The sequence below is a fragment of the Alligator mississippiensis genome, chromosome 3, assembly GCF_030867095.1.
Source record: "Alligator mississippiensis isolate rAllMis1 chromosome 3, rAllMis1, whole genome shotgun sequence".
In the NCBI taxonomy this organism is placed as follows: Eukaryota; Metazoa; Chordata; order Crocodylia; family Alligatoridae; genus Alligator; species Alligator mississippiensis.
Genome location: NC_081826.1, coordinates 234,094,705 through 234,116,935, shown reverse-complemented (window position 1 = coordinate 234,116,935; position 22,231 = coordinate 234,094,705). Strand labels below are relative to the sequence as shown.

At 45.5% G+C, this 22,231-nt stretch overlaps 2 protein-coding genes across 17 annotated transcripts in view; one reads left to right on the top strand and one right to left on the bottom strand.

Moving 5' to 3' along the window:
• Positions 1 to 375: 375 nt before the first annotated feature.
• On the bottom strand, positions 376 to 22,172 carry GIN1 (gypsy retrotransposon integrase 1). Of its 2 annotated transcripts, XM_019484140.2 has the most exons (9): positions 22,088 to 22,171; positions 18,509 to 18,739; positions 17,931 to 18,076; positions 16,935 to 17,128; positions 13,105 to 13,410; positions 10,325 to 10,513; positions 10,057 to 10,233; positions 9,464 to 9,752; positions 376 to 937 (listed from the first exon to the last, which is right to left on the bottom strand). In XM_019484140.2, the coding sequence occupies exons 3-9, from the start codon at positions 18,067 to 18,069 to the stop codon at positions 630 to 632; spliced, it is 1,602 nt and encodes a 533-aa protein (XP_019339685.1). In that variant the 5' UTR covers positions 18,070 to 18,076; positions 18,509 to 18,739; positions 22,088 to 22,171; the 3' UTR covers positions 376 to 629. The 2 variants fall into 2 exon arrangements, with proteins under 2 accessions (XP_019339685.1, XP_019339678.1); XM_019484133.2 differs by lacking the exon at positions 18,509 to 18,739 and having other exon boundaries at positions 22,088 to 22,172.
• PPIP5K2 (diphosphoinositol pentakisphosphate kinase 2) overlaps positions 22,004 to 22,231 on the top strand; it is a 91,815-nt gene continuing 91,587 nt past the window's right edge. For 14 of the 15 annotated variants that reach the window (XR_009461079.1, XM_059724974.1, XM_059724970.1 and 11 more), the window contains exon 1: positions 22,069 to 22,136. The gene's annotated coding sequence lies outside the window, so the exon portion shown is untranslated. Of the gene's footprint in view, positions 22,137 to 22,231 lie in introns of all 15 variants that reach the window. The other variant, XM_019484003.2, reaches the window with a different exon arrangement.

The window sequence follows — 22,231 nt, the reverse complement described above, 5'->3', positions numbered from 1 at the left end:
GAAATAGTACTTCCTTATGGCTGTAAGCCTGCTGGCTTCGTGTGCAAAACTGTTCATGTATTCAACTTCTGGTAGCTGCTATTTTCTGAGATCGTGCAGCCTTGGGCTAGAGCCTGCAACTTCCAATAGGAGTGGGAACTATTTCAGGGCAGCTGAAGGAGAGTCTGAACTATCTTAGTTTCCTGGGACTGAAGGCAGTGATGTACTTCAGGTTGTAGTCACTTACAAGATCTGTACACAAAGGAACACATCATCTCTAATGATCAATGAAGAGGTCATATAATGTAATGACTGGCTATGACTTTTGTAATCAAGAACTAGAAAAATGAAGTAAGACTAGATTAATCTATCAATACGCTGTAGCTTAAACTGAAATTGAATCTGATGAAATGTGCTTTTACTGTGCTCTCCCTATGTTCTTTGTGGAACAACAAAGGCACATTAGTTCATATACAAAATGAAACCCCATAGTCCTACAATATTCCAAAGCACATACAGTAGTAAATAAGTGAAAGTATTTAACAGTTATAATTTAGTCAAAGGATGAAGAACTTCCAAAGTTTTTTCAGCCTACCACCGAAGCATAGAACCATTTCTGCCACAGAAGAATAACATGGAGTTTTATTTACTTAGGTATTCTCTATTTTGGTCTGAAGAGTCCAACAGGTGGGAGGCCACTGCTCTGAGTTTACATTAGCTGGTGGAATGTTGTGATCTTCCATAAATACAGGAAGATCACTTTTTTGTGACTTTTGCGGACTTTTACATGTTGACAGTTCAAGGGCTTTGTCAGGTGTAGGCAACTCATCATTTGTTGTAAAGGTGTTTCCTTCCCCTTCGGTGATGGCATCTTGGCAGACCAGCCCACAGGATCTTTCAGATAAGCCAACATAGTCATGGTCAACCACTATTGCACCTTGTAGAAAGTAATGCTCATCTGCAACAACAAAATGTGTGTTACAACATTTCCTTCACATTAAGTCATTTTTAGCTGATGCTGGACAAACTAAGGAAGATTAAAGCAGTTTCTGTATTATGGCAATACCATCTTAGTGCCGGCCTTCAAATTAGACCCATAAAAAGGGACTGAGGGGGACTTTGGGGACCTAAATCCATACCTGTGATCCAGGAAATCCTGTTACTGGTAGCCTAAATCTGGAGGTGCCTAAGCTAAGCAGCAGCCCATCTATTATTTATCTCAGTTTCCTATGTGTTTTTCCTAGACATGGCCAGAACTGCCCCCATCCAAGTAGCAAGGTATGTAATTCCACTTATTTGAGCCCTGCTGAAATCTAGAACCTGAGTGAAGTTATATCTAAATCCCCTGAGGAGCCCCATCTAGGGGACCCAGGGATGGGGAGCGGGGGAGAGCGGGCACACTAGGCTGAAGATCTTAAGAATAAAGATTATACTTCATACTAAATGCCAGTATATACTACTGTTATAAAATCTTCTACCAGATTTCAGAGTACCCAAGGGCTGGACTTCTGATTCAACTGGTTATAGTTAGAATGTTTTTTTCATTTTAGTCAAACCTATTTTGTATTTAAGAATAAGATGGAGCAGGTACGCCTTTCTTTTCTAAAGGTAATAGAAAAAACTGTTCTCTCAGGGCTTGTTTTAATGAGAAAAATCTCCTGCAAACCAGGAAAGATTGTACACTTAAGCACAAGTATTACCATTGTTGAGGAATAGCTAGTGCATCTACATGGGGCACTAACAATGCTTTAGTGGGCACATCTACATGTGTAGTTACAGCACCTGAGTAAACTGAGGAACTCATTGCTCTAGAGTTAATGGTTCCTGAGTGCACTGTTTAAACATGCACTTGGGAGCAATTTACTTCGGAGCGCTAAGCACTAGCCAGGTTGGAGCAGCCCTGGCTGGCAAGGGGTTCTAGGGATCAGCCTGTCAGCCAGAGCTGCTCCCCCTGGCCCAATGGGGGCTCAAGCAGACCCCACACTGAAGCAGCTGGGTAGCACCAATACATGCGCTGCCACAGAGTGTTTTTTACTCTGCAGCAGGCTAGTACTTGCATTTATTTGTATTTACAAGTACTAGCCTGCTTCTGAGTAAATTAGTTTACTCTACCCTAATAGGGGCACACATGCAGATGCTGAGATGTTAGTGGTGCAGCTAACTAGTCTATTGTGCAGTAAATGTCTTATGCAGATGTGCATGGACGTTTGGTTCCCTAGGGAAATCTACCAGCAGCGCACCTTATGCTACCACTACTTGTCCCCAGAGAATGCCTGTGCCATACGCCCTCTAGTGCGTGGCAAGTTACCCCGGGTGCAGTAGGGGAGGCTGGAGCCAGCACTGTGCTGGCCCTGGCAGCCTTACCTGGGGTTCTGGGGGCCTCCCAGGGCTGCAGCAGAGGCGATCCTGCTGCACAGAGCCTGGCCGACCACAGAGTGCGACTCTGGCCAGGCAGGCTCCAGTTTGGGTGGCACATGCTGCCGCCATGTTCACCACTCCACTTTTTTTCCCCCACAGTTCTTTTTGACCCCTGGACATCCTTGCAGTGCAGAGAACAATGGAACATGCGGTATGTGGTGCCGCAGATGTGTCTGCGGTGCCACATACTGCATGGCCACGCTCATCTGGACATGACCTGTATGGTTTAATTTAATCCAATTCCAAAAGTGTCTGCATGGGGACCTATTATAGAATGGGTATTGCATTCTCTGGGCTATTTCTCCTGGTAGAAAAGCCTTAATTCCATGTAAATGCCTGAGCCCCTGAGCTGTTGATTGGTCACCAATAGGGTGAAACCACTAACTTGTCTTCTGTCAAATTCCAATATCCTTACTCCCAACTGTTTACAAAGTAAAAAGGTCCTGCTGACTGTTGGAATGCAACTTGAAGTGTTTGGATCACTGCTATGGTCTGGCATTTTCTTTTGAAAGCCTGAATCACCTCACTTCCCCACCTCAGTACCTGTAAATACCAGAGTGTTTAGGTTTGGCAACAGATTTCTCTCATTTTGGACTTTTCTCTTTATTTGGCAAATGGTATCTTTACTCTCTGATACATAACTTCAGAAAGAGCAAAATCAAAGTTTAGATTCAGGTTAAGCAGAATGTTGTAGAAAACATGTTAGGCCCTGATCCTGCAAAGTCTACTTAACATTTCATGTTGACAGTAGCTCTACTGTTGTCATGGTAACAGTTGCAAGCCCATGGGAATGTGTGTGCACATAAAGTTAAGTACACATATATCTTCACAGAAATTCAGGAGCCTTAAAGAGAACAGAGGACTAATGCTGGGCCCTGGGATCATCACATAAGAAACATAAAAGTTAATTTCTCATTACATCTCTGGGAAATTAAAAAACAGCCAATTTTTCTTGCCATGATCTGTCATGTACAGAGGCAGGCAACAGACATAAGGATTGTTTTCTCCTATGAAATAAAAGCTAAGTACAGGCAATCAAAAGGCCCGAGGTGGAATCAATCAAACTTTTGTGGATTTCTCTAAGTCAGGGGTTCCCAACCTTTTTAGATCACAGACCAGAAATGACCATGGACCAGCAAACTGAGGATCGGCAAACTGCAGTACGGAAGTGACTGGCATACTGCCGAGCAGCAATATAAAAAAGGGTTGGCTGCCGCTCTGCAGTATGCTGGTCACTTCTGGACTTCTGATCTGGCAGCCAGCCCTCCTGTGGACTGGCAGCCAACCCTTCTGGGCCACGACTCAGGGGTTGGGAACCTCTGCTCTAAGCTGCAAAGAATAAATCGGAAAGGAACAGAACACACGTTCTGCCATCAGTGGGGCTGAAGGACCCACAGGGATGCCTGCACTGGCCCAGGGCAGCAGGCTGAGGGTGCTGCCACATACCTCCCAGTGTGCTGCACACTTCCAAAGGTAGCTGAGCCAAGCCAATCAGCAGGGTAGACCTGACTGGCTGCTGGGCACACTGTCATAACCTAATGAGTATTTGTGTGTGCGCTTCAGCACTGCAGAATTACTTCCCGCCATCTGGAGCTTTCTTTGCACGGTGCAATTCTCAGCTGCAGAGAAAAAACCCCAGTGCAAAGGAGTTCCTGCCACTCGCATGCAAATTTGTGTCCCACTATTGGCTGTTTCTAAATTATTCCCACGTGGCGGCTAGCGATTGGCTTGCTAGCCGTATAAGAGGCTTGAGCAGTTTCTCCCCAAGTCGGAGATCTCCGAGAATCTCAGGAGGATCCTGAGAACCCCGATTCCGAGAATTCTGGGAAAAATCCGAGAGAATTCCGGCAAGGAGTCCACGATTACCTTGTGGACTTCTACGTAAATCTCGGACCGAATGGTGGTTTGATCAGCCATCAAGAGTCTCTCCCCGTCACCGAACAATCCCTGACGTATCCCTACCCTGCGCGCTCGTTGAGAGTCACAGCTCGGACTCTCGTATCGGTTCAGAGAGCTCTCATCGTTCGAGTTTTCTTCTTTTCTTCTATCTACAACTGTAACCAAGCAAGTTTTCCTGCCTGCACTGCAACCATCTACGGTGTAAGTAAAACAATCTTTAATCAACCTCCACACATCAGTGCCTAATTCTAGTCTGCCGTGCCGACTTCCCCGGCCCACGTGCCCGGGCTGTTGGACACAGCCCCTCGGCCTCAACATGGCGACGAGGATGGGATACAGGGAAAGCACGATAGAACTAGAATTAGCTGAGAACTGCCCTTGGCAAAGTGGGAAACGCGATGTAGCAAGAGTCGTGGAACTGGAGGCGCATATCACTTACCACCAGGTGGGCGGAACGGGTGAGAGGTTTATCAGCGGACGCCTTTCACTGAAGAGAGAAGAGGGAGCTTCCGAAGACGGAGCGCCAGGAGAGAGGGAAGTGTATCTTCACCCCACGGCATTCGGGTGTATAATGAGCGATGAGCGGGTCCTGTTTAGGCCCCTCGACACCATGTCCCTTGCCAGAGTCAACCCGGCAGGCGCAGTAAACCCGACCCTCACCCAGGAGTGTGCCCATTGCCTAAGATCTGCCCGGGAGAGTGAAGAACCAGTGCCGATCGACCGGTTCACCCCCTTTATGGTGATGTCTAAATTGAGGGGTTGCGAGCGTCTATCCGAGCTCCGCAAAGATCTGGAGACGGAGGGACGCGCCGCAGATGAGAGGGTGGCCCCAAAATGCAACAAGGGGAGAATGTTAACTGCAACATTTCGTACTGTAACTGATTTAATGCAGCAAAATGCAAGTTTGAGAGCCCAGCTGTGTATGGCCGTTCAAGCGGTCAAAGAGGCGGCTGCGAAAGAAAATCTTGAGACGCCACGCCAAGATGGCACCGAGCAAGAGGGAGACCGCGTGGAAGAACCGGAAGAGAAGGGTGGAGCTTCGGAGGAACTCGCGAGAGTTCAGCCAGTGACCCCGCCCACCGACGCAGCGTCGCTTCCAGTGACCACGCCTTCTTGCTGACAGAAGGGAGAATTGAGCGGAGAAGTGCATCCGCCCCTCCTGCCAGAATAACAGCAATGACTCCCACAGCAGCAACGCCTCAACCTGTAGCAACAACCAGTCGAGTCATCAATCCGCAGGGTACAATTCGTGCTACTACCTATTACGCTCGCACTAGAACTGAACTACAGGAGTTGTATAGAGAATCAAGAATCCAACCTGAAGAAACTCTAGCTGTATGGTTGGGACATCTGGTTGTGGAACTTGGGTCTGACCTGCTGAACCTAGAAGAAGCAAGCTTCTTAATCAGACAAGCTTCGTGGAGAAGAGGGCATGTCACTGATATCGACATGGTGACATTTAACGTTCACTGGCCTATTCCACTTCCAGCGCTTGTTGCAGGACAGATAAGCCAGAAATCCCACGCATGGCATGACGGCCGGCCAGAACATACTGGCGCAGAGCAACTTATGCTAGCGATCATCGGAGTATCATACTGTGCCTGGAACCCCAGAACATGTACATTGGGACTGAAACCACTCCAGCAAATAAGACCACGGCCTCACTGTCATCTGCGAAACCCTGGAACCGTTCCAGTGACCATCCACGGCATAGATAGTTGTCTTGAGGTTTATGGGCAAAAGAACATCGTTGTCCTCTGGATTCTGCTTAACCCAATGGTGAACCAACCCGTGAGTAATCTTCTGCATCAGTTGTCACGACTGCGTATCCTGATGGAGCCAAGAATATCCAGCGATCGGGAACATCGACACCCGACCGAGGCTCAAGGTGCAAGACATCGCGAATCCGATCTTCCACCGTTGCCACAGAGAACACCAGAGGAGCGATTCATGTTTGGATTCCTCCTACAGCGTTCTGGACTCAATAAACGGCAACTTCGGATTTTGGGAGACGCAGGCCAATGGCGATTGGCCTATGAGTTGGGTTTTCATTATTTGGAAGAGCTAGACGACGGCTCCTCGACGATTTCATCTAGTTGATCGTGCAAGAGAGAGTCGGCTCCACTCTAGCCGTGTTTAAACACCTGTATTATATATTTTGGGGAAGTGGTAGCACATTTAACTAACCGCCCTATTGTGTGAGGGTTTTGTAAATATTTTGATATACGTTAACTTATTTTCTGAGAGTTTTTGTTTACAGGTTCAGGACTCGGAGCGCGTGGCGGAGAAAAGCCCTGAGAGACAGAGGGACAACATCATCAGCAAAAGCGAGGGCTTGATGTGCGCCTTCGCCATGACGCCCACTGAAGCCCTAATCGTGCAGTTTTTGTTATGAATCTGGTTATGTGTGTATGTGTATGTGCCGGCTATTATTTAATTCGATCCCTGGAGAACGAACTTTTTATGTTAGCTAATTTTGCATTTACCCGTTTAGTTCAACAACCAGTTGTGAGAGCTTTTGACGACCCGAGTGACGAGCATGTGATATAATTCAGCTGTGCCTTCAGCAAGGGGGGGGATGTCATAACCTAATGAGTATCTGTGTGTGCGCTTCAGCACTGCAGAATTACTTCCCGCCATCTGGAGCTTTCTTTGCACGGTGCAATTCTCAGCTGCAGAGAGAAAACCCCGGTGCAAAGGAGTTCCCGCCACTCGCATGCAAATTTGTGTCCCACTATTGGCTGTTTCTAAATTATTCCCACGTGGCGGCTAGCGATTGGCTTGCTAGCCATATAAGAGGCTTGAGCAGGTTCCGCCCAAGTCGGAGATCTCTGAGAATCTCAGGAGGATCCTGAGAACCCCGATTCCGAGAATTCTGGGAGAAATCCGAGAGAATTCCGGCAAGGAGTCCACGATTACCTTGTGGATTTCTATGTAAATCTCGGACCAAATGGTGGTTTGATCAGCCATCAAGAGTCTCTCCCCGTCACCGAACGATCCCTGACGTATCCCTACCCTGCACGCTCGTTGAGAGTCACAGCTCGGACTCTCGTATCGGTTCAGAGAGCTCTCATTGTTCGAGTTTTCTTCTTTTCTTCTATCTACAACAAGTTTTCCTGCCTGCACCGCGACCATCTACGGTGTAAGTAAAACAATCTTTAATCAACCTCCAAGCATCAGTGCCTAATTCTAGTCTGCCGTGCTGACTTCCCCGGCCCACGTGCCCAGGCTGCTGGCCACAGCCCCTCGGCCCCGACACACACCTCCCCTCCACCCCCTGCTGTCAGCCTCAGGGCGGGGGAGAGCCAATACAGAATCTCACCCTAGCCTCCCCACCCCGCATGGGAGAGAAAGTGGAGGCCTCCACTCCCACCCGGGCCCCCTCCCTGACTCAGGCAGAATCACTGGGAGTGGCACCATGAGGGCTTTCTCTGCTTCCCAGCTGACTGGCCCTCTGCATCAGCACAGCCAGTGGGGAAGCCAAAAAAGCCCCTGTGGCAGGAGCACGGGCCTCTGCTTACTGCCTACCCTCCAGCCCCTAACAGGGGGCAGGGCTGGGGAATGCAGCCATGCCAGGACAGTCAGCAGGGGACCAGAGAAAACCCCTGTGGTGCATTCCCTCTTCAGCAGTTCTCGCTGGGTCAGGGGGAGCCATGGCAAGAATGGGGTCCTCAGTTTTCCCCCTCATTCACCCCCCCTCAGACCCTAACAAATGGCAGGGGCTGGGGCTAGGGAATGCAGTGGTGCCAGGGCAGTCAGTGAGGGAGCGGAGAAAGCCCCCGCGGTGCACCCCCCAGTGATTCTGGCTGTGTGGGGGGGCAAGGGTGGGGGTTTCAGCTCCCTCCCCACTCTGCACAGCCCAGCTGACAGATGCAGGCACGACACAAGGCTGGGGAGTAGAGGCTTTGCTGCCTCAGCTCTGTGACAGCCCAGGGACAGATAAGCTGAAGTGCAGGCCAAGGCTAACCCACCTGCCCTGCAAGCGGGGAGGTGCAAAGCATCCTGGGATGCTAGCGGACTGCAAGGTAACTCGTGTTGGGAGGGGATCTGGCACAGAAGTTCAACAGAACATTTTAACCTAAACTGAATAAATCTGATACTACCTCCATCCAGATCTATTTTAAATTGGGTTCCACCATTTTGAAACCAATCTATGTGCACTCAACTTCTGTTCTTTTACAGGTTTAGACTGGTTTTTAATCCCCTATTCTGGCTTATGTGCAATTTCTGTTCCTAGCCAAAAAGTTCAAAAATTGGTTTTAGGTTACTTTTCTAAGTTCCTCAGCTTTTAAAAAAAATGACACTAGTGCATTTTTAACAACAGGTTCTGTACACGTCCTAATAGCATGGCATTTAAAAAATAAATAGACTAAGCTCAATAGCTATGTTCTCTGGAAAAGAGCTTAGCTATTCACTACTTTCCAAATGTCATGTTAGGTGACTCAGCGATAGTACAAGTGGTAAAAAAAAAAACAACAACAAAAAAAAAAAACTTTTCTGATTACAACAAGCAATGCATATCAGTTCTTTTCTGCAGCTGAACATGTTACATAAAGGGTAGAGATTGGGAAGGCATGTGGGAATTTTCAGTAGCACTCACTATTAAAGAGTAGAAGATAAGATTTTAAGGTTTATACATATAAACAGAAATCTCATCGCTACAATCCCCCAGAAACAGTCCCCTGAACTGGATTTTGCATTACAGGTGTCTTATTACAGCATTAGAAACATTCATACATTAAGTAGCACCATCTTGCATTAGCCAAAAGGACCACATTTCTCAAAATATGAAAACTATCTTAAATTCCATTTTACCATGAACACAAATCCTAATTACAGCACGCTTGCTTCTGATCACAGCAGGACAGAAACAAAAATAGAACATTTATTTTTTTTAATGTAGTTCAGCCTAACTTTACTGTTAATCTGTTTTCACCAGCCACCATGAAGAGAGCCAAACTCTGTCAGAAGTCAGTTTAATAGAAGCTATTTTTAAACAGGGTTTAAACACGATTCCTTAGTTCTGTCTGCAGGCCAGACCCTACCCAAACATTTACTATAAAGGTATTAATAACTATAAAGACTTTTTGTAATTAACACTGATGTATTTGGTTAGCATTGTCCCCTCTTCTGCTAGACCGTGGTGTTAGAAAAATAAAAGGCTCACCTTGATCACTGGATCCTCTTTTATATGGCTTAAGGTGAGACATTTTGATGGGTCTTTTCAACCTGGACCCTGTGTTATCACGTAGTATTGCACACCCATTATCTGTGATATAATCTATAATGCAGGGACCAACCCACTCTGATTGAAAACGGCCATCTTTCCACCAGTTCTTCTTTTGTCTAAGTACTTCATGTCCAACTTTGAGGTGAAGTGGATTTAATTGCTTTGGCTTCCTTTTAATAATGAACTTATTTCCCATTTGCTGTTCATCCTGAGCATTTTTCACTGTCTACAGAAACAAACAAGATATGTCAAAGCTTATTTCCTAAAACATATGCAATTCCTCTTAATATTGAAGGAACACAGAGCCTGTAAGGAAGCATGCAGAAGTAGTACACCAAAAAGATCTTTGAGACTATTTTCACAGAAATACAGGGGTGGAAGAGTACGCAAGAAGTCAATTAATCCATCAGTTAATTCCTCATCAAATATACCTAATGTTCTTCAGGTGTTTGTTTTGTATTACATGTCCAGAATCATCATGTAATGTCTTTTCAGTCGTCTCGATGATAGCACTTAAGCATAAGATTTACCTGGCAATCTGTAGCTTTCCTTTCCTCCAATATTTGATTAGTTTGTTTAACTGCTTCAAGTATTTTGGCAAACATACATTTATTATCCTCTTCAACTTCCTGTGGTATGTTTGAAATCTCTGATATATATGGTTTCCGATTAAACATCTGGAAATAAGGCGTGTTTGGGGCTAGCTCCTATTTAAAGGGAAAAAAGGCAAACTTAGCATACAACTCTGTAACCAACTTCAGTCACAACTTGCAACATATAGACAGAACCTAAACACACCAAATGTGTCAAGTTAAAAGCATAGGCAATAGCAGATAAATGATCATCCCAGTCATTTGGATGGTCCATGCAGTATTTGTTAAGAAAGGTTTTGATTTTCTTGCATGTTCTTTCATTTGTGTCCTCCATCCGAGGGTACGACATTACTATTTGTTTCATTCCAAAGAGCGCAAATAGTTCTTTGTTTATCTGTAAAGACAAAAAGACACAAGCATTGTTTCCATGCACTGCAATATTCTGTGCCTAAGTAATACACTCAGTATAATTTCTATCTTTTTGATAACCACATAGTGATGGGAAAATATTGTCTTGTATGTGTATCCCTACAAGGAAGCTCAGACTTACATGGTAGAGTGGCCTAAAGGAATGAAAACAGAACTAGAACCATGGAATTTCAGATTTATAAACTAAGTTCTGCCATAGATTCACTGCCTGGCCTCAACAAGTCAATTAGTCTTTCCCCTGATCCAGATAAATTTAAAGGTGTTGTGAGGATTTGTGTTCACAAAGACCTTTGAAAGTGTAAAATTCCTCAAGCATCACTTATGTTATTTTCCACATAGTTCAAACCTATGATTCTAGAACATATAACAAAAAAAATCATCAGACAGCAAAAATTAAGAGGCCAAAAATGTTTCAGATGTTAATTTAGGTGCAGTTGCTGAATTACACTAATCTCGGGCAAGTCACTTTGCTGACTTGTTCCATCTAGTCAAAATGTCATTAGATGCAAAACAGATGCAAATAAAATTTTCAAAAATGGTTTTGACTTCCAGTATCAGAAGAGTTTTAAAAAGTTTTCAAAGGCGTCTTGCAACCTTTGAAGCAAAGACTGTATTAGTTACAGAAAGTGGAACTGGCAAAAGTTCAAGTGTTCTACCTATCTCCAGCTGGCATATGGTTCACAGGGATCACAGAGGTATAAATTAAATTATCCTCCCATGCTACTCTAACCTGGGGCCAAGTTCGGGTGGAGAATCAGGAGCTGTAAATGACGACTGGCCCTTAACTTTTTCTTTCCCAAGACAAGAATTGCTTCTGGTGCTGGGAAGGAGCAGGGACCATGGGAGACCTTTGAAGAGGAGGTAGCAAAGCCAATTCAAATATTTGCAAGGGTATGACATTGGGAACACATTACCAGTTGATGAGCAAAAACAGGTTTAGCACAGTTATCTTCAATGACCATAAGCTATCCCTGAGCCCCAGGCTGGCCACCACTGCCCATGCACAGTAAGGCAGGGGGTCGCAACATACAGGCCATGGGCTGAATCTGGCCTACAGAGATAGAGGGCTTTGCCTGTGCCCATACCCAAGTCAGGGCTGGGGAGCAAGGTGCTGTGCTGTGATTGTACAACTTTCAGTTTCACCTGTGCTGCTGCCACCTTCTCTCCACCCTCCCAGCTTCCAGGCTGACAAAGGCCTGATGGCATTGGCAGTATGACACTGCCAGGGGACTTCCCCCACTCCCCATTTGCACTAGTCAGACAGCTGGAACCTGTTTTCATGCCACTGCCACTTTTCCCAGGTCCCCTGCTCCATTGCTGTGGCAAGTTTTAAGCCTCTAACCAATGGGGACCTGTACTGAGGCTGGGCATCTGCAAACTGTATCCATGCTGCTGCCGCTTCTCCCCACTCCCTATACCCCTTCCCCTCCCCCCCCTCCAGTGGTGCAGACACAACTGCAAGCCGCCTGTGTACCACAGATTGGGGGGGAGAGGTAGCAGCAGCAGCACGGATGCAGTTTGCAGATGCCTGGTCCATGCACAAGTCTGCCCCACCTGGAAGCTACACCTGCACCGCTGTCACTTTTCCCAGCCCCCTGCTCCCTGGGTGCATCTTCCAGCTAATGGGGACCTGAGCTGGGGCAGAGCAGCTTCCAGCTGTGCCCACTTTGCTGTGGGAGTTGGGGGGTGGGGGAGAGGGGGAGGGAGGAGAAGCAGCAACAAAGATGCAGTTTGCAGATGTCTAGCCCCAGTGCAAGTCCCCATCAGTGGGAAGCTGCATGCACGCTGCAGCCAGGAAGGGCCAGGGGCTGGGAGAAGCAGCAGCAGCATAAGACATGGTCCCAGCTGCATGTCCCAAGCATGGGTGTGGGGAAAGCTCTCTGCTGCTGACACTCCGTGGAAGTCACTCAGCCCATGGTCAGACCACAGCCAGGTTGTTCCATCCTGCAGCTTGTTAATAAGTTGCTGGCCCCTGTAGTAAAGTACCCTCAAACTCTAGTACAAAGAAGAGGCAAAACATTTCTACAAAGAACGGGGATAGGACTTAGGTTGTAAATTCCCCGTAAACTTTGTAAAGCACAAACTTTGTTCTGTGCTTGTGCAGTCCCATGCAAAGTGGGTTCTTGTTGTGTGACTGGCATTTCCAGGTGTATCTATGCTAGAAATAATAAAGGAAACAGGCTGCACTATAATCTTTGCTCATAAGCCATTACAACAATTACAATTCAAGAAAAATAATCTGTCATTTGCTGCTATTCAAATATTTTGATTTCTCCTCAATCGTTAGTGATAGCTTTACCTTTTAGTGATCAGAGATAAAAAAAGTATATACAAGGGAGAATCCATGCATAATGAATCTTTATCCTGGACCAGGTTCTAACTCTTCAAAAATCACAGCAAACTCAAAAGCCTTGACCCCAGCTAGATAATTTGAGACCATCAAGTTTTATAAACAAGTCATTACAAATCTAGCACCTGAATGTCAGGGATGGTCTAAAATACTAGAGTGTTGCAATCTTTCCAAAATAACATCTTTGCATGGTTGGTTTCCCATACCTGATCAACAAGCTCTTCTCCTTGATCAATAGCCATTTTTTGAGGTGGCCCATACAAGAAAAACACACTGACAACTGCCTTAGCAATTTCAGCTGCTGAGATGTCAGCCAGTGGAAGAACCACAAGCCATTTTGTGAACAAGTCTGTTATGATTATGACATACACATGGCTTCTGCTGGTGGCATCAAAAGGTCCCATTAGGTCTATAGTAACTGCTGTCCATGGCTCCTCTGCTTTGATAGGGTGCAATATGGGTGATGTAACAGCTGTGTTCTTTGCCACCTGGCAAAGCTGACAAGCATACACCTGGGAAGAAAAACAATATAGAGAGAGATTAATAAAAAGTGACAGACAGAGTTAATATGATCAATAGAATAAAAATAGAAATATCTATTATCTTAATGAGGCCCTGGAGATAACCATGTCAGTCATGCACCATTAAATTACATTCATTCACACTTCTCCAACCTAGTATTATTTAATTTCTGAACCAGATCTTTAGCTAAAGAAAGAAAACACATTTTGCATATTTGGGGTAGATGAAGCAGTTTACATCTCAACCTTTAACTTCCTGATCCTGAGAGAGGGTCCCTTCACTCCCACCTTTACTATGGTGCTTAGGTACTGCCAGGTGGATGGACCCATCTACTTCTGGCTCCATCTTTTCAGAACTACAAATGAAAGAAACCAAGAACTTGTCTGTTGTAATTTGGCCACCAAAGAGACCAAAAAGAAAGTTTGTGCTGAACAGGAGGACCAGTCAAATGAAACAAAGAGCTAAAGAAATTAATGTAACATAAATTATTTAAGTGGACTCAGAAAAATCTTAAAAATTACTGGCAAAGTCTGGAAGGGGACCTGAGATGGCCTTGGGGAGACTTCCACAAAGACTAGCGAGATGGTCCCAAGGAAGTTTCTGCAAAAAAAATGTTGAATTTCTGCGAATTGCCCTAAAATTCTGACAGGTGACCCTGAACAAGTTAGGAATAGCAGGTAAATTGGAAAGAGGGGTTCTGGGGAGATTATAAAATGGTGAAGTCCTTAACTGCGGACAGAGGGAGGGTTATCTATGTCCCACCACAGGAACATTGCAGTTTGATGATATAAATTAAAAAAGAGAGTTCTCCATCTGCTAATGCCACTGAAGGAATTAACCTGTGGAGACCACCAGAGGACAGGAGCTGGTATGACATGTCTTGGTGTGGAACTAACTTGCATTGTATCTTAAACTTATTCTTCATCTTTAGTCCTACTTTGGCAGCACAGAAGTGAGGTACATGGAAAAGATGATGTTAGCTTTATGCTGTTTGCGGTAACATGGTACAGACCAAGATTAAGTCTATATTAAAAGCAGAGACTTTTTTTTTTAAAACACCTAATCTGTAAGATGCATCACATTCTTCAGGAACTGAAAGTCCTAACAGTAACAAATATTTGGCTACACTGAACATTCGGGTGTAGCTGTACAAATGCAAATCTCGTCTCAGGACCAGATTTTATCTGGTGCTTATGTGAATGGGGGGCAAGGACTTTTTCCAGCCATCTGACCTGTATCAGAGGGATACCTAAAACCAAAGAGAGACAAGGATTGGTGGACACAGCTTCAGTCCTTACCCATGCTCTAATGACCTGTATGTAGTAGGCTATACCCCATAAAAGGACATAGCAGGAACCTTGCATATGTGAGCATCAGGAGGCATTTTGGGTTGCTAAGGCTGGAGGAGCACCAGGGAGCATTCAAACATAGTATAGCTCCTTATCATTTATTAGAAAGATCCCAGCACTCATTCCTGCTCAGGGCAGAGGGTCGGACTTGATGATCTGTTCAGGTCCCTACTGACCCTAGAAACTATGAAACTAACTAAGAAACTATGAATGGTCTGAGATTTATTGAACTACAGTTAACAAAAGGAGAAACAGCAATTAGTGCACATTTATGAGCAAGCCACTGATGCTAGGATCTAGATTGGAGTTGGCAAAATACTGCCCATGGGCTCAATCTGGCCCACCAACAGATTTTATCCAGCCCAAGGCAGGTCCCTTGGGCCTGCCTGACCCAGATGCAGGGGGCAACCCAGGCCATGGCATGTGCAACTGGTCCCGACACTCCTGGGCATGCAGTGGGGCTGGAGCAGTACAGCAGCTGGACTTTGCTTCTTGGCAGCCCTAGCGGTGGTGGCTCCTGGCTGCTACTGCCAGAGTTACCACCACTGTCAAACTCAACCCTACTGCCCAAGCACCCTGACTTTTCTGCCCCACACCCACTGCCAGGGGTGTTGAATGGAGAAGGCAGGTGAGGTCTCCATGGAGACTGGCTCAGGATCCTCTTGGGCAGCGTGCACTTGACTGGGCAGGTGGGATGGGGCCGTGGGTGGGCAGGGAACGGCTGTCAGGAGTGGGACAGGCAGACAGGGCCTGGATCATGGGGCAGCGATAGTGTGGGGCTGTGATCTGCTCCCTGCATGCCCCTGCCCTGCACTGTCACAGCCCCACAATCCCAGACCAGGCTCTGCCCACCCATCCTGCTCCCCACCTGCCCACAGCCCCATTCTATCTGCTCAGCATCATGAGCCCTGCTCATGTGGGTCCCAGGCCAGTCTCCATGGAACCCCAAGATCAGCAGGTGGTGACTGCGTGGGGCCAGGCCCCAGGGAAGAGCCACTTAGGGAGCTTTGAGCTGTTGCAGGCTTCAGGGGGAGAGGGGTGCTGTCCCAGCCCAGTGCAGTGTGGGGGGTGATGACCTGGCCCATGACAGCTCACTAAAACTCCAAAAGTGTCTCTCTAGCCCAAATAATTCCCCACTCCTGATCTAGGTCTACATGGGGCAAGGCAGCTCTGTGCATACTACCTCATAAACCAGAAGCAGTGTAGCCATGTGGTCTTCTGAAGGGTGGTTCTTGCACGCGCATACACAACAGCACCGTAACATGGCTACAGTGCTTGCTAATCAGGGGCGGTATATCCTTAAAGTTTGTACCTCCCGACTTGTTACTATATGACTGCAATGGTGTTAACTTAAAAAGTCTAGAGCCATATATTCACTTTGCTGAATAAGGGTTTTATAGCTACAAAGAGCTCAGCCAAAATCCTGAGGATCTAGCCCAGTGACTAAGTTTTTCCCTAGTATCAATGTTTAATTTGTTTCTAGCTTTCTAACAAAATTCCCTGCTCCCCTATCAGCCCCTTAGTGATACGGGCTGGAATTATCAGAAGTCCCTCGGTGACTTATGAACAGGAGTCTCACCAAAAACATATGGAGCTTAGGTAGATTTGTCAGAAGTACCCAGGAACATAAGTCTCATTAAATGACAAGAGATTTTACGTACCTAAGTCTCTCAGGTATGTCAACACAACAGTGGTAGCCTGACATTGCCAAGATGCTACCAAAAAGACCCTGCCTACCACTTCAGTTTGCATGCTCTAAATCTTGAAATAAGCTGGTGGAGACATTCTAGAATTTTCCTCTATGGCCACTCTTGAAAGTCTCTGAAGTGGCTGAGAGCCACCATCTGGAATAACCATATTGACATATTTCTGGGTTTGGAATATGTGACCAGGAGAGGGTGGACAAGGGCATATTTATTACACCCCAGCTGGGATATGCTGCTGCCACTACTGTGTGGACATGTCATTTGGGGGAAGGAAGGGGAGAATTATAATACACTTTATTTTAAGCAAAATATCTTTTCAGATACTTGGGCAATTCATGTAAGAGAAAAAAAAATATCTTGTAAAAGAATCCTACAAAGTAATCAGACGTATTGCAAACAAATTTAGCACAGAGACCGGATGAAAAAAAAAAAACAAAACTCTATAGCTATGACTCATACCCACTGTTTGACATCATTTGTTACAGAAGTCCAGTAGTAACTAGATTCCACTAAGGTCAGAGTCCTTGATATACCATGATGAGTGCCTGCAGTATTTGCATGATATTTTTCTAGCACTTTCTTCTTCTCCTCATCTGAAAAAATTACCAAGCGCATTTGTTTTCTGTCTTTTCCTACATAGAATAACTTATTTTCTGGAAGAAAACAAAACAAAAACATTATGTTAATACTAAGAATTCTCTGGCTGTTTTGTCAATTGAATTATTTGGCATGCTTAGTTATAGGTTTTAATCAAACTGATTTTACCCATCCTTTTCAGTTGTGTACAGGTCTGTATTAAATATTTTACAAAGGAATATCTGGTCTCTCCCAGCACAAAAGAAACCACATTCCCTCATATACACTCTCTGAAGTACAATCTGTTGTTATTTTAGATGAAGCACATTGCTTGTCTGCTACAACTACTTCACCAGCTGGTTTGTAACACCACTTCCTCTCTACCCTTCCCTTCTCAGAGTACTATTTCCAGAGGTAGGATAGGAAGAGCAGGCATAAGCACAAGAACAGAGCTGTGAAATAGAACAGGGAGGAACTCTGAGATCAAGGAAATGCAGCACGTGGCAAAGCTATCTCTGGATTTTACTCTACTCTCATGTATACTCTTCATGTGATGCACTAAATGTTCCTTGTCTAGAACTGAAGATCAGGATTCATCTTTTAGGTTCCTGTGACTCATGGCCCCTAACTACTGCAGGTTTCACCAGGAAATAAAGTAGACTTGAATTGTTTCTTTAAATATAACTTAACCAGGTGAAAAAAGAGGCCAAATTGGATCGTGCCAACTATTTCTACACGCCAACAAAGATAGACATGAGAGCATGCAATTATAAAGCAAGTACAAGGAAATCTGGTGGCAAGCACAGCCTTACTGTATTCTGACAGCAAAAAACAAAACAAAACGCATTTGCCAAAATGGTAAGAGTATTTTTTTTTTACCTTTGAAAACAAATTTTTTGGCTGCTCTTCTTATTCCACTTCTTTCACTCGATAGTGTTGTTGGATGATACTCTCCTGTTCGTTTGTAATGTGAAATCTGTTTCAGATGGAGACCACCATTCTTCCCACTACGGACCATTTTTTATCTAAGTAAAACAGATAAATACTTTCAAATTTATTTGCTGTGACTTTCACTCTAAGGAGACTAGATCCCTCCCAACCCCAGTATTCCCTTCTGCGTGAACATCAAGAGATAAAGTCAAACCATAAAAGCCTCAGTTAAGCTCCCTCTCTTGGACATGCACAAGGCTGTTGCATTTCAGTTTTACCTACTGGAGCCACGGGGCTTTTTTTCTTTGATCTTTCCCAAGTGTGAGTGAAGCCTAGACATTTTATCTGGCACTGGGTTTCTAGACATACTCTCCAGTGCAGATTCTAATTCTAACACCCCACATTGAGAGTTGTAACACCCACTCCCCGGTCCAACTGCTTAGACTATGAGATTAGTGTGAATCTCCTAGATTGCCCAGTTGATTTCTCAGAGTTCCAACTCTGAAGGCCCTCTTTTTACAGTTTACCTCTTCATGAACATGGTCCAAGTCCCCTCTCTGAAACACTGCCCTCTGGTTGTTTCTTGTGCCCTAGCTTCGTTTGTCCAGTTGGACCACCCAATCTCTGTGGTTTATAAAGAAGCTGGAGTTTTAAAGAAGTTGGAGAATCCAGGTTTTAGCTAAGATGCAGTTTGCTCTGCTCAGGCCAATTTTTATTCAGATGCTGCCTCATCACAGATGTGCCTTCACACCATCCCCCTGTCCCTCAACAAGAGGAATACAAAATAAAGATACAGGAAATTTAAAAAAAAATTAAAACAGTATTCACAAGGTATATATGTTTCCCAAATTATCAGGACATGAAAAGTCACCTATCCTAACTAATATACTTAAGGATACCCTCCAGATTAAGTTTACACTTTCTAACTAAAATCTTTTTTTCTCAGCAATTTTATCACCTATACATTTCTGGCCATTTCTGACCACTTTGCTCCACTGTACTGGTCACTACATTCCACTATTTTTTTTTACCTAATCTGCACAAAATCTATCACATCATTTTGTTGATTCCTTTACCCATACATAATGTTGTTTTGTAAATTTTATTTTTAAAATTCCATACAATGGGGCTTCCAACACATCACTTGTAGATAAACTGAAGCCACCGAGAGAGATTTCTATTTGATTTTTAAAGACCCGGATGGCTCAAATACAAGGGTTTTGCTGTCTGTTCTAAACATTTATACAGACAGCCTCCTTCTTGAAGGAGGAGGGAAAAATAGACAAACAGGCAAAAGTAACTCCTCAAACAGACTGCCATGAAAGCTTGTTTTGCTCACTAATCTGCCAGGCAAACAGGATTCTGAAATCCCAAGTCAGACTGCGCTTCAGGCAACAATTACTTTCCGACACGGGCTGATTTTCCTCTGTTCATGAAAACTGAAATGCCATTAGTAAAATGCATCATTTGTGCAAGAAAAATCTTGGGTCTAGCAATAAGTTTCAGAATAATTACCATTCAATGATAAGTGAAGGGCAGAAACATCCATGCAAGCTCCATGGATTTTTTAAGAAGCTATTTGCATAAAGCTGATCCAATAGCAATAAATAAGTCCTCAAAATACCAGTTTGATCCTACTCCCACTATTTCATTTGGAACAAAATGAAGCCCTGACATTGGTGTGCCACATATATCATTCCTTACTACAGGTAGGTCATTAGTTTTGGTACATAAGCAATTTTCCCCTTTTACCTTTGTACTGAGTCACAAGACTAGACTTCGTGACCATACATAATATGACAGATAGTCTTAATGTTTATACCATCACAGATGATTAAGAAAAACTGACACCAGCCGGTTATTTTGGAAGGGGTAGACTGTACCTTGCATTTTTCACTATGACACTGCTGCCATTTCAACATTAAAACATTATGCCAGTGAATTTTGTTTTTCAGTTTGCCGACTTTTTAACTGTTCAGGTGAGCATGTAAATACATAAATATATTGAGCAATTGATACTGCATGTTTGCTGTCAACTCGATTCCATTAATATCAACAATGTGTACCAAGGCTACATGTTGCTGTGGCATCCCACTTTCCTTAAACAAAAGCATCTGTTGTAACATTTGGAAAAGTGATGTAGAAGACTGTATGATAGAAACGTCTGTTTTAATTCAGAAAGAGGTCTCAATCCAGAAGACACTTAAGTATGTGCTTAAATGTTTTGTTAGTTTCAGACCTAGAAGGAAAAGCCAAATAAGGTTTACCTCGTAACCATCTGGAGTGTTCTTCATCCCTTTCCAATTCTTCCCTCCTTGCCATTTCCTTTTATTCACAGCAAATTGGGGCATTCTCTGTTTTTATTATAAGCCACGTTATTACAGAAGACCACGCAGTTACTTGTCCTTCATGGTCATCTGAATACCGAATGCTAAGATAACACTTTACTTGATGGCTATGAAGTTCAGTACCTCTGAAGCAGATTGTTTTGCAGAAATGGAAAGAAAGTAAGGACAAGAGACTGAAATCCCCATGTAACCAGAACTCTATCTGCACTAGTTTCTTCTATGGAACAATGGCACCTGCTGATTTTTTATGTTGTTTCTCTTGTCAGTGCTCATCAGCCCTGAGCACCTGCACAGTCTCATTCTCAACTGCACACCCCATCTCAGGCCACATTCTGCCACCATTACTCAGCTTTCTCTGCCATTCTCCATCACCCAGCCTACAGGACCTCAGAGTCATTTAACATCACAGAGACTCCATGTATTTTGTTATAAAATAGGCAAAACTGTATGTCCTTCCTCCTAGGATAATGGCAAGTGATGCAAGGCAGTCAGAGATCACTATTGTATGGCTACACTGCTGGGATTCACAGGAGCTTGTCACCCATGCACTGCGCTCTGTGGGCTCAAGGATGGCACTTCCATGCAGATACTTGGAGTCCCAGTTCCAGAACGGGTCTCCCTTGTGTAAGATGCTGCCGCCCTGAGGGCATCATCGTACCAATGTCATCTTAGGTAGAAACAGAAGTTGCATTTATGCCGCCATAAAGATTCATATGGTGGCACAACTGGTGAGCAAATAGCCCTACCCTTCGTTGCACCATACCAGTGTCTCTGACAAAAGGTGGTAATACATTGTGTGGCTTTACTGTAGCAGACATCTGTTTGCTCTGCTGTGGGAAAGTACAGGCAGCCCCAAGCTACTCACCCGCCCCAGCTGTCCTGGGCAGGTGCTCCAGGGTCTTGAGGGGTCTGATCCTGGGCACCCCAGGTAGGACTGGGCACTTCAATTCCCCATAGCACTTGTCTGGCTTTCCCTGCTTTCAGAGAAAGACAGTGTCCTGGGGCACATCTCTGTAGGTGGGGAACCCCCGACATCCTGGCAAAGGCAGTGTTTTCCCCCTATTGTAGAGGCACCTTGGGGAGGGGAGGGAATCTCCTTGAAGAGTAAAATTCAGTAGCCCCCTCTCAGAGACATGTCCCAAGACTCCCTTGGGTGCATTTGTATACGTGGGAATGCCAGACATATGCTCCAGGGGCTTGACCTGCCCCATCCTACCCCAGGGTGCCCAGGAGCAGCCACCTGGGGCAGCAGCGCCATGCCTTGACACGTGACAGTGGAGGAGGCGGCAGCCCTGGGGCACAGAGACATGTTACCTCTTGTCCTACCTAGGGCCCCACCTAACGCAGGACAAAGGTAGACAGACGTATCCCGCTTAAAGCGTTTCAGCTGTGGCAGGGCTGGGCGGGTCTTGGCACATCTGTCTGCCCCCTGCCCCGGCCCTGCCTGAAGGACTCCGGCTCCCGGCATGCACCGGCCCGTAGCCGGGGTCACTCTGACACTGGCGCGAAGGTGGGTGGAGTGCATGCAGGGACCCCCGCCCTCACGAGCGGCGCAATGTACGCCGGGAGCTGTAGTCCCTGCCCCCCTCCGGCTTCGAGGTCCAGCACATGCGCACAACCACCCCGGCGCGATTCATTTTATTTCTTCCCCCACCCTTCTCTCCCGCCCCACCCCACTCCTGCATCGTAAAGGAGCCAGGCGTCGCGCCTCGAGGTCCCGGGCTGCAGCGAGGGGCCGCCAGGACCCCAGTCACGCACCTGGCCTAGCGGAGGTATCGCGATACTTTGTCTCGCGCAGCGGAGACTTGTGTGTAATTTTTTCTTTCTTTTTTTTTGCCCTTAGTGTCCTGAAGCTCCGCGCCTGGAACTTATGTGGCGCCGCCGGAAGTGACGGAAAGGGGG

Coding starts and splice junctions, on each gene's coding strand:
- GIN1 (XM_019484133.2), bottom strand. CDS start 18,069: ATGGTCCGTAGTGGGAAGAATGGTGGTCTCCATCTGAAACAGATTTCA. Junction 17,129..17,930: donor CAAAAAATTTGTTTTCAAAG/GTAAAAAAAAAA, acceptor GTTTTCTTCCAG/AAAATAAGTTATTCTATGTA. Junction 938..9,463: donor AAGAGGATCCAGTGATCAAG/GTGAGCCTTTTA, acceptor TTGTTGTTGCAG/ATGAGCATTACTTTCTACAA.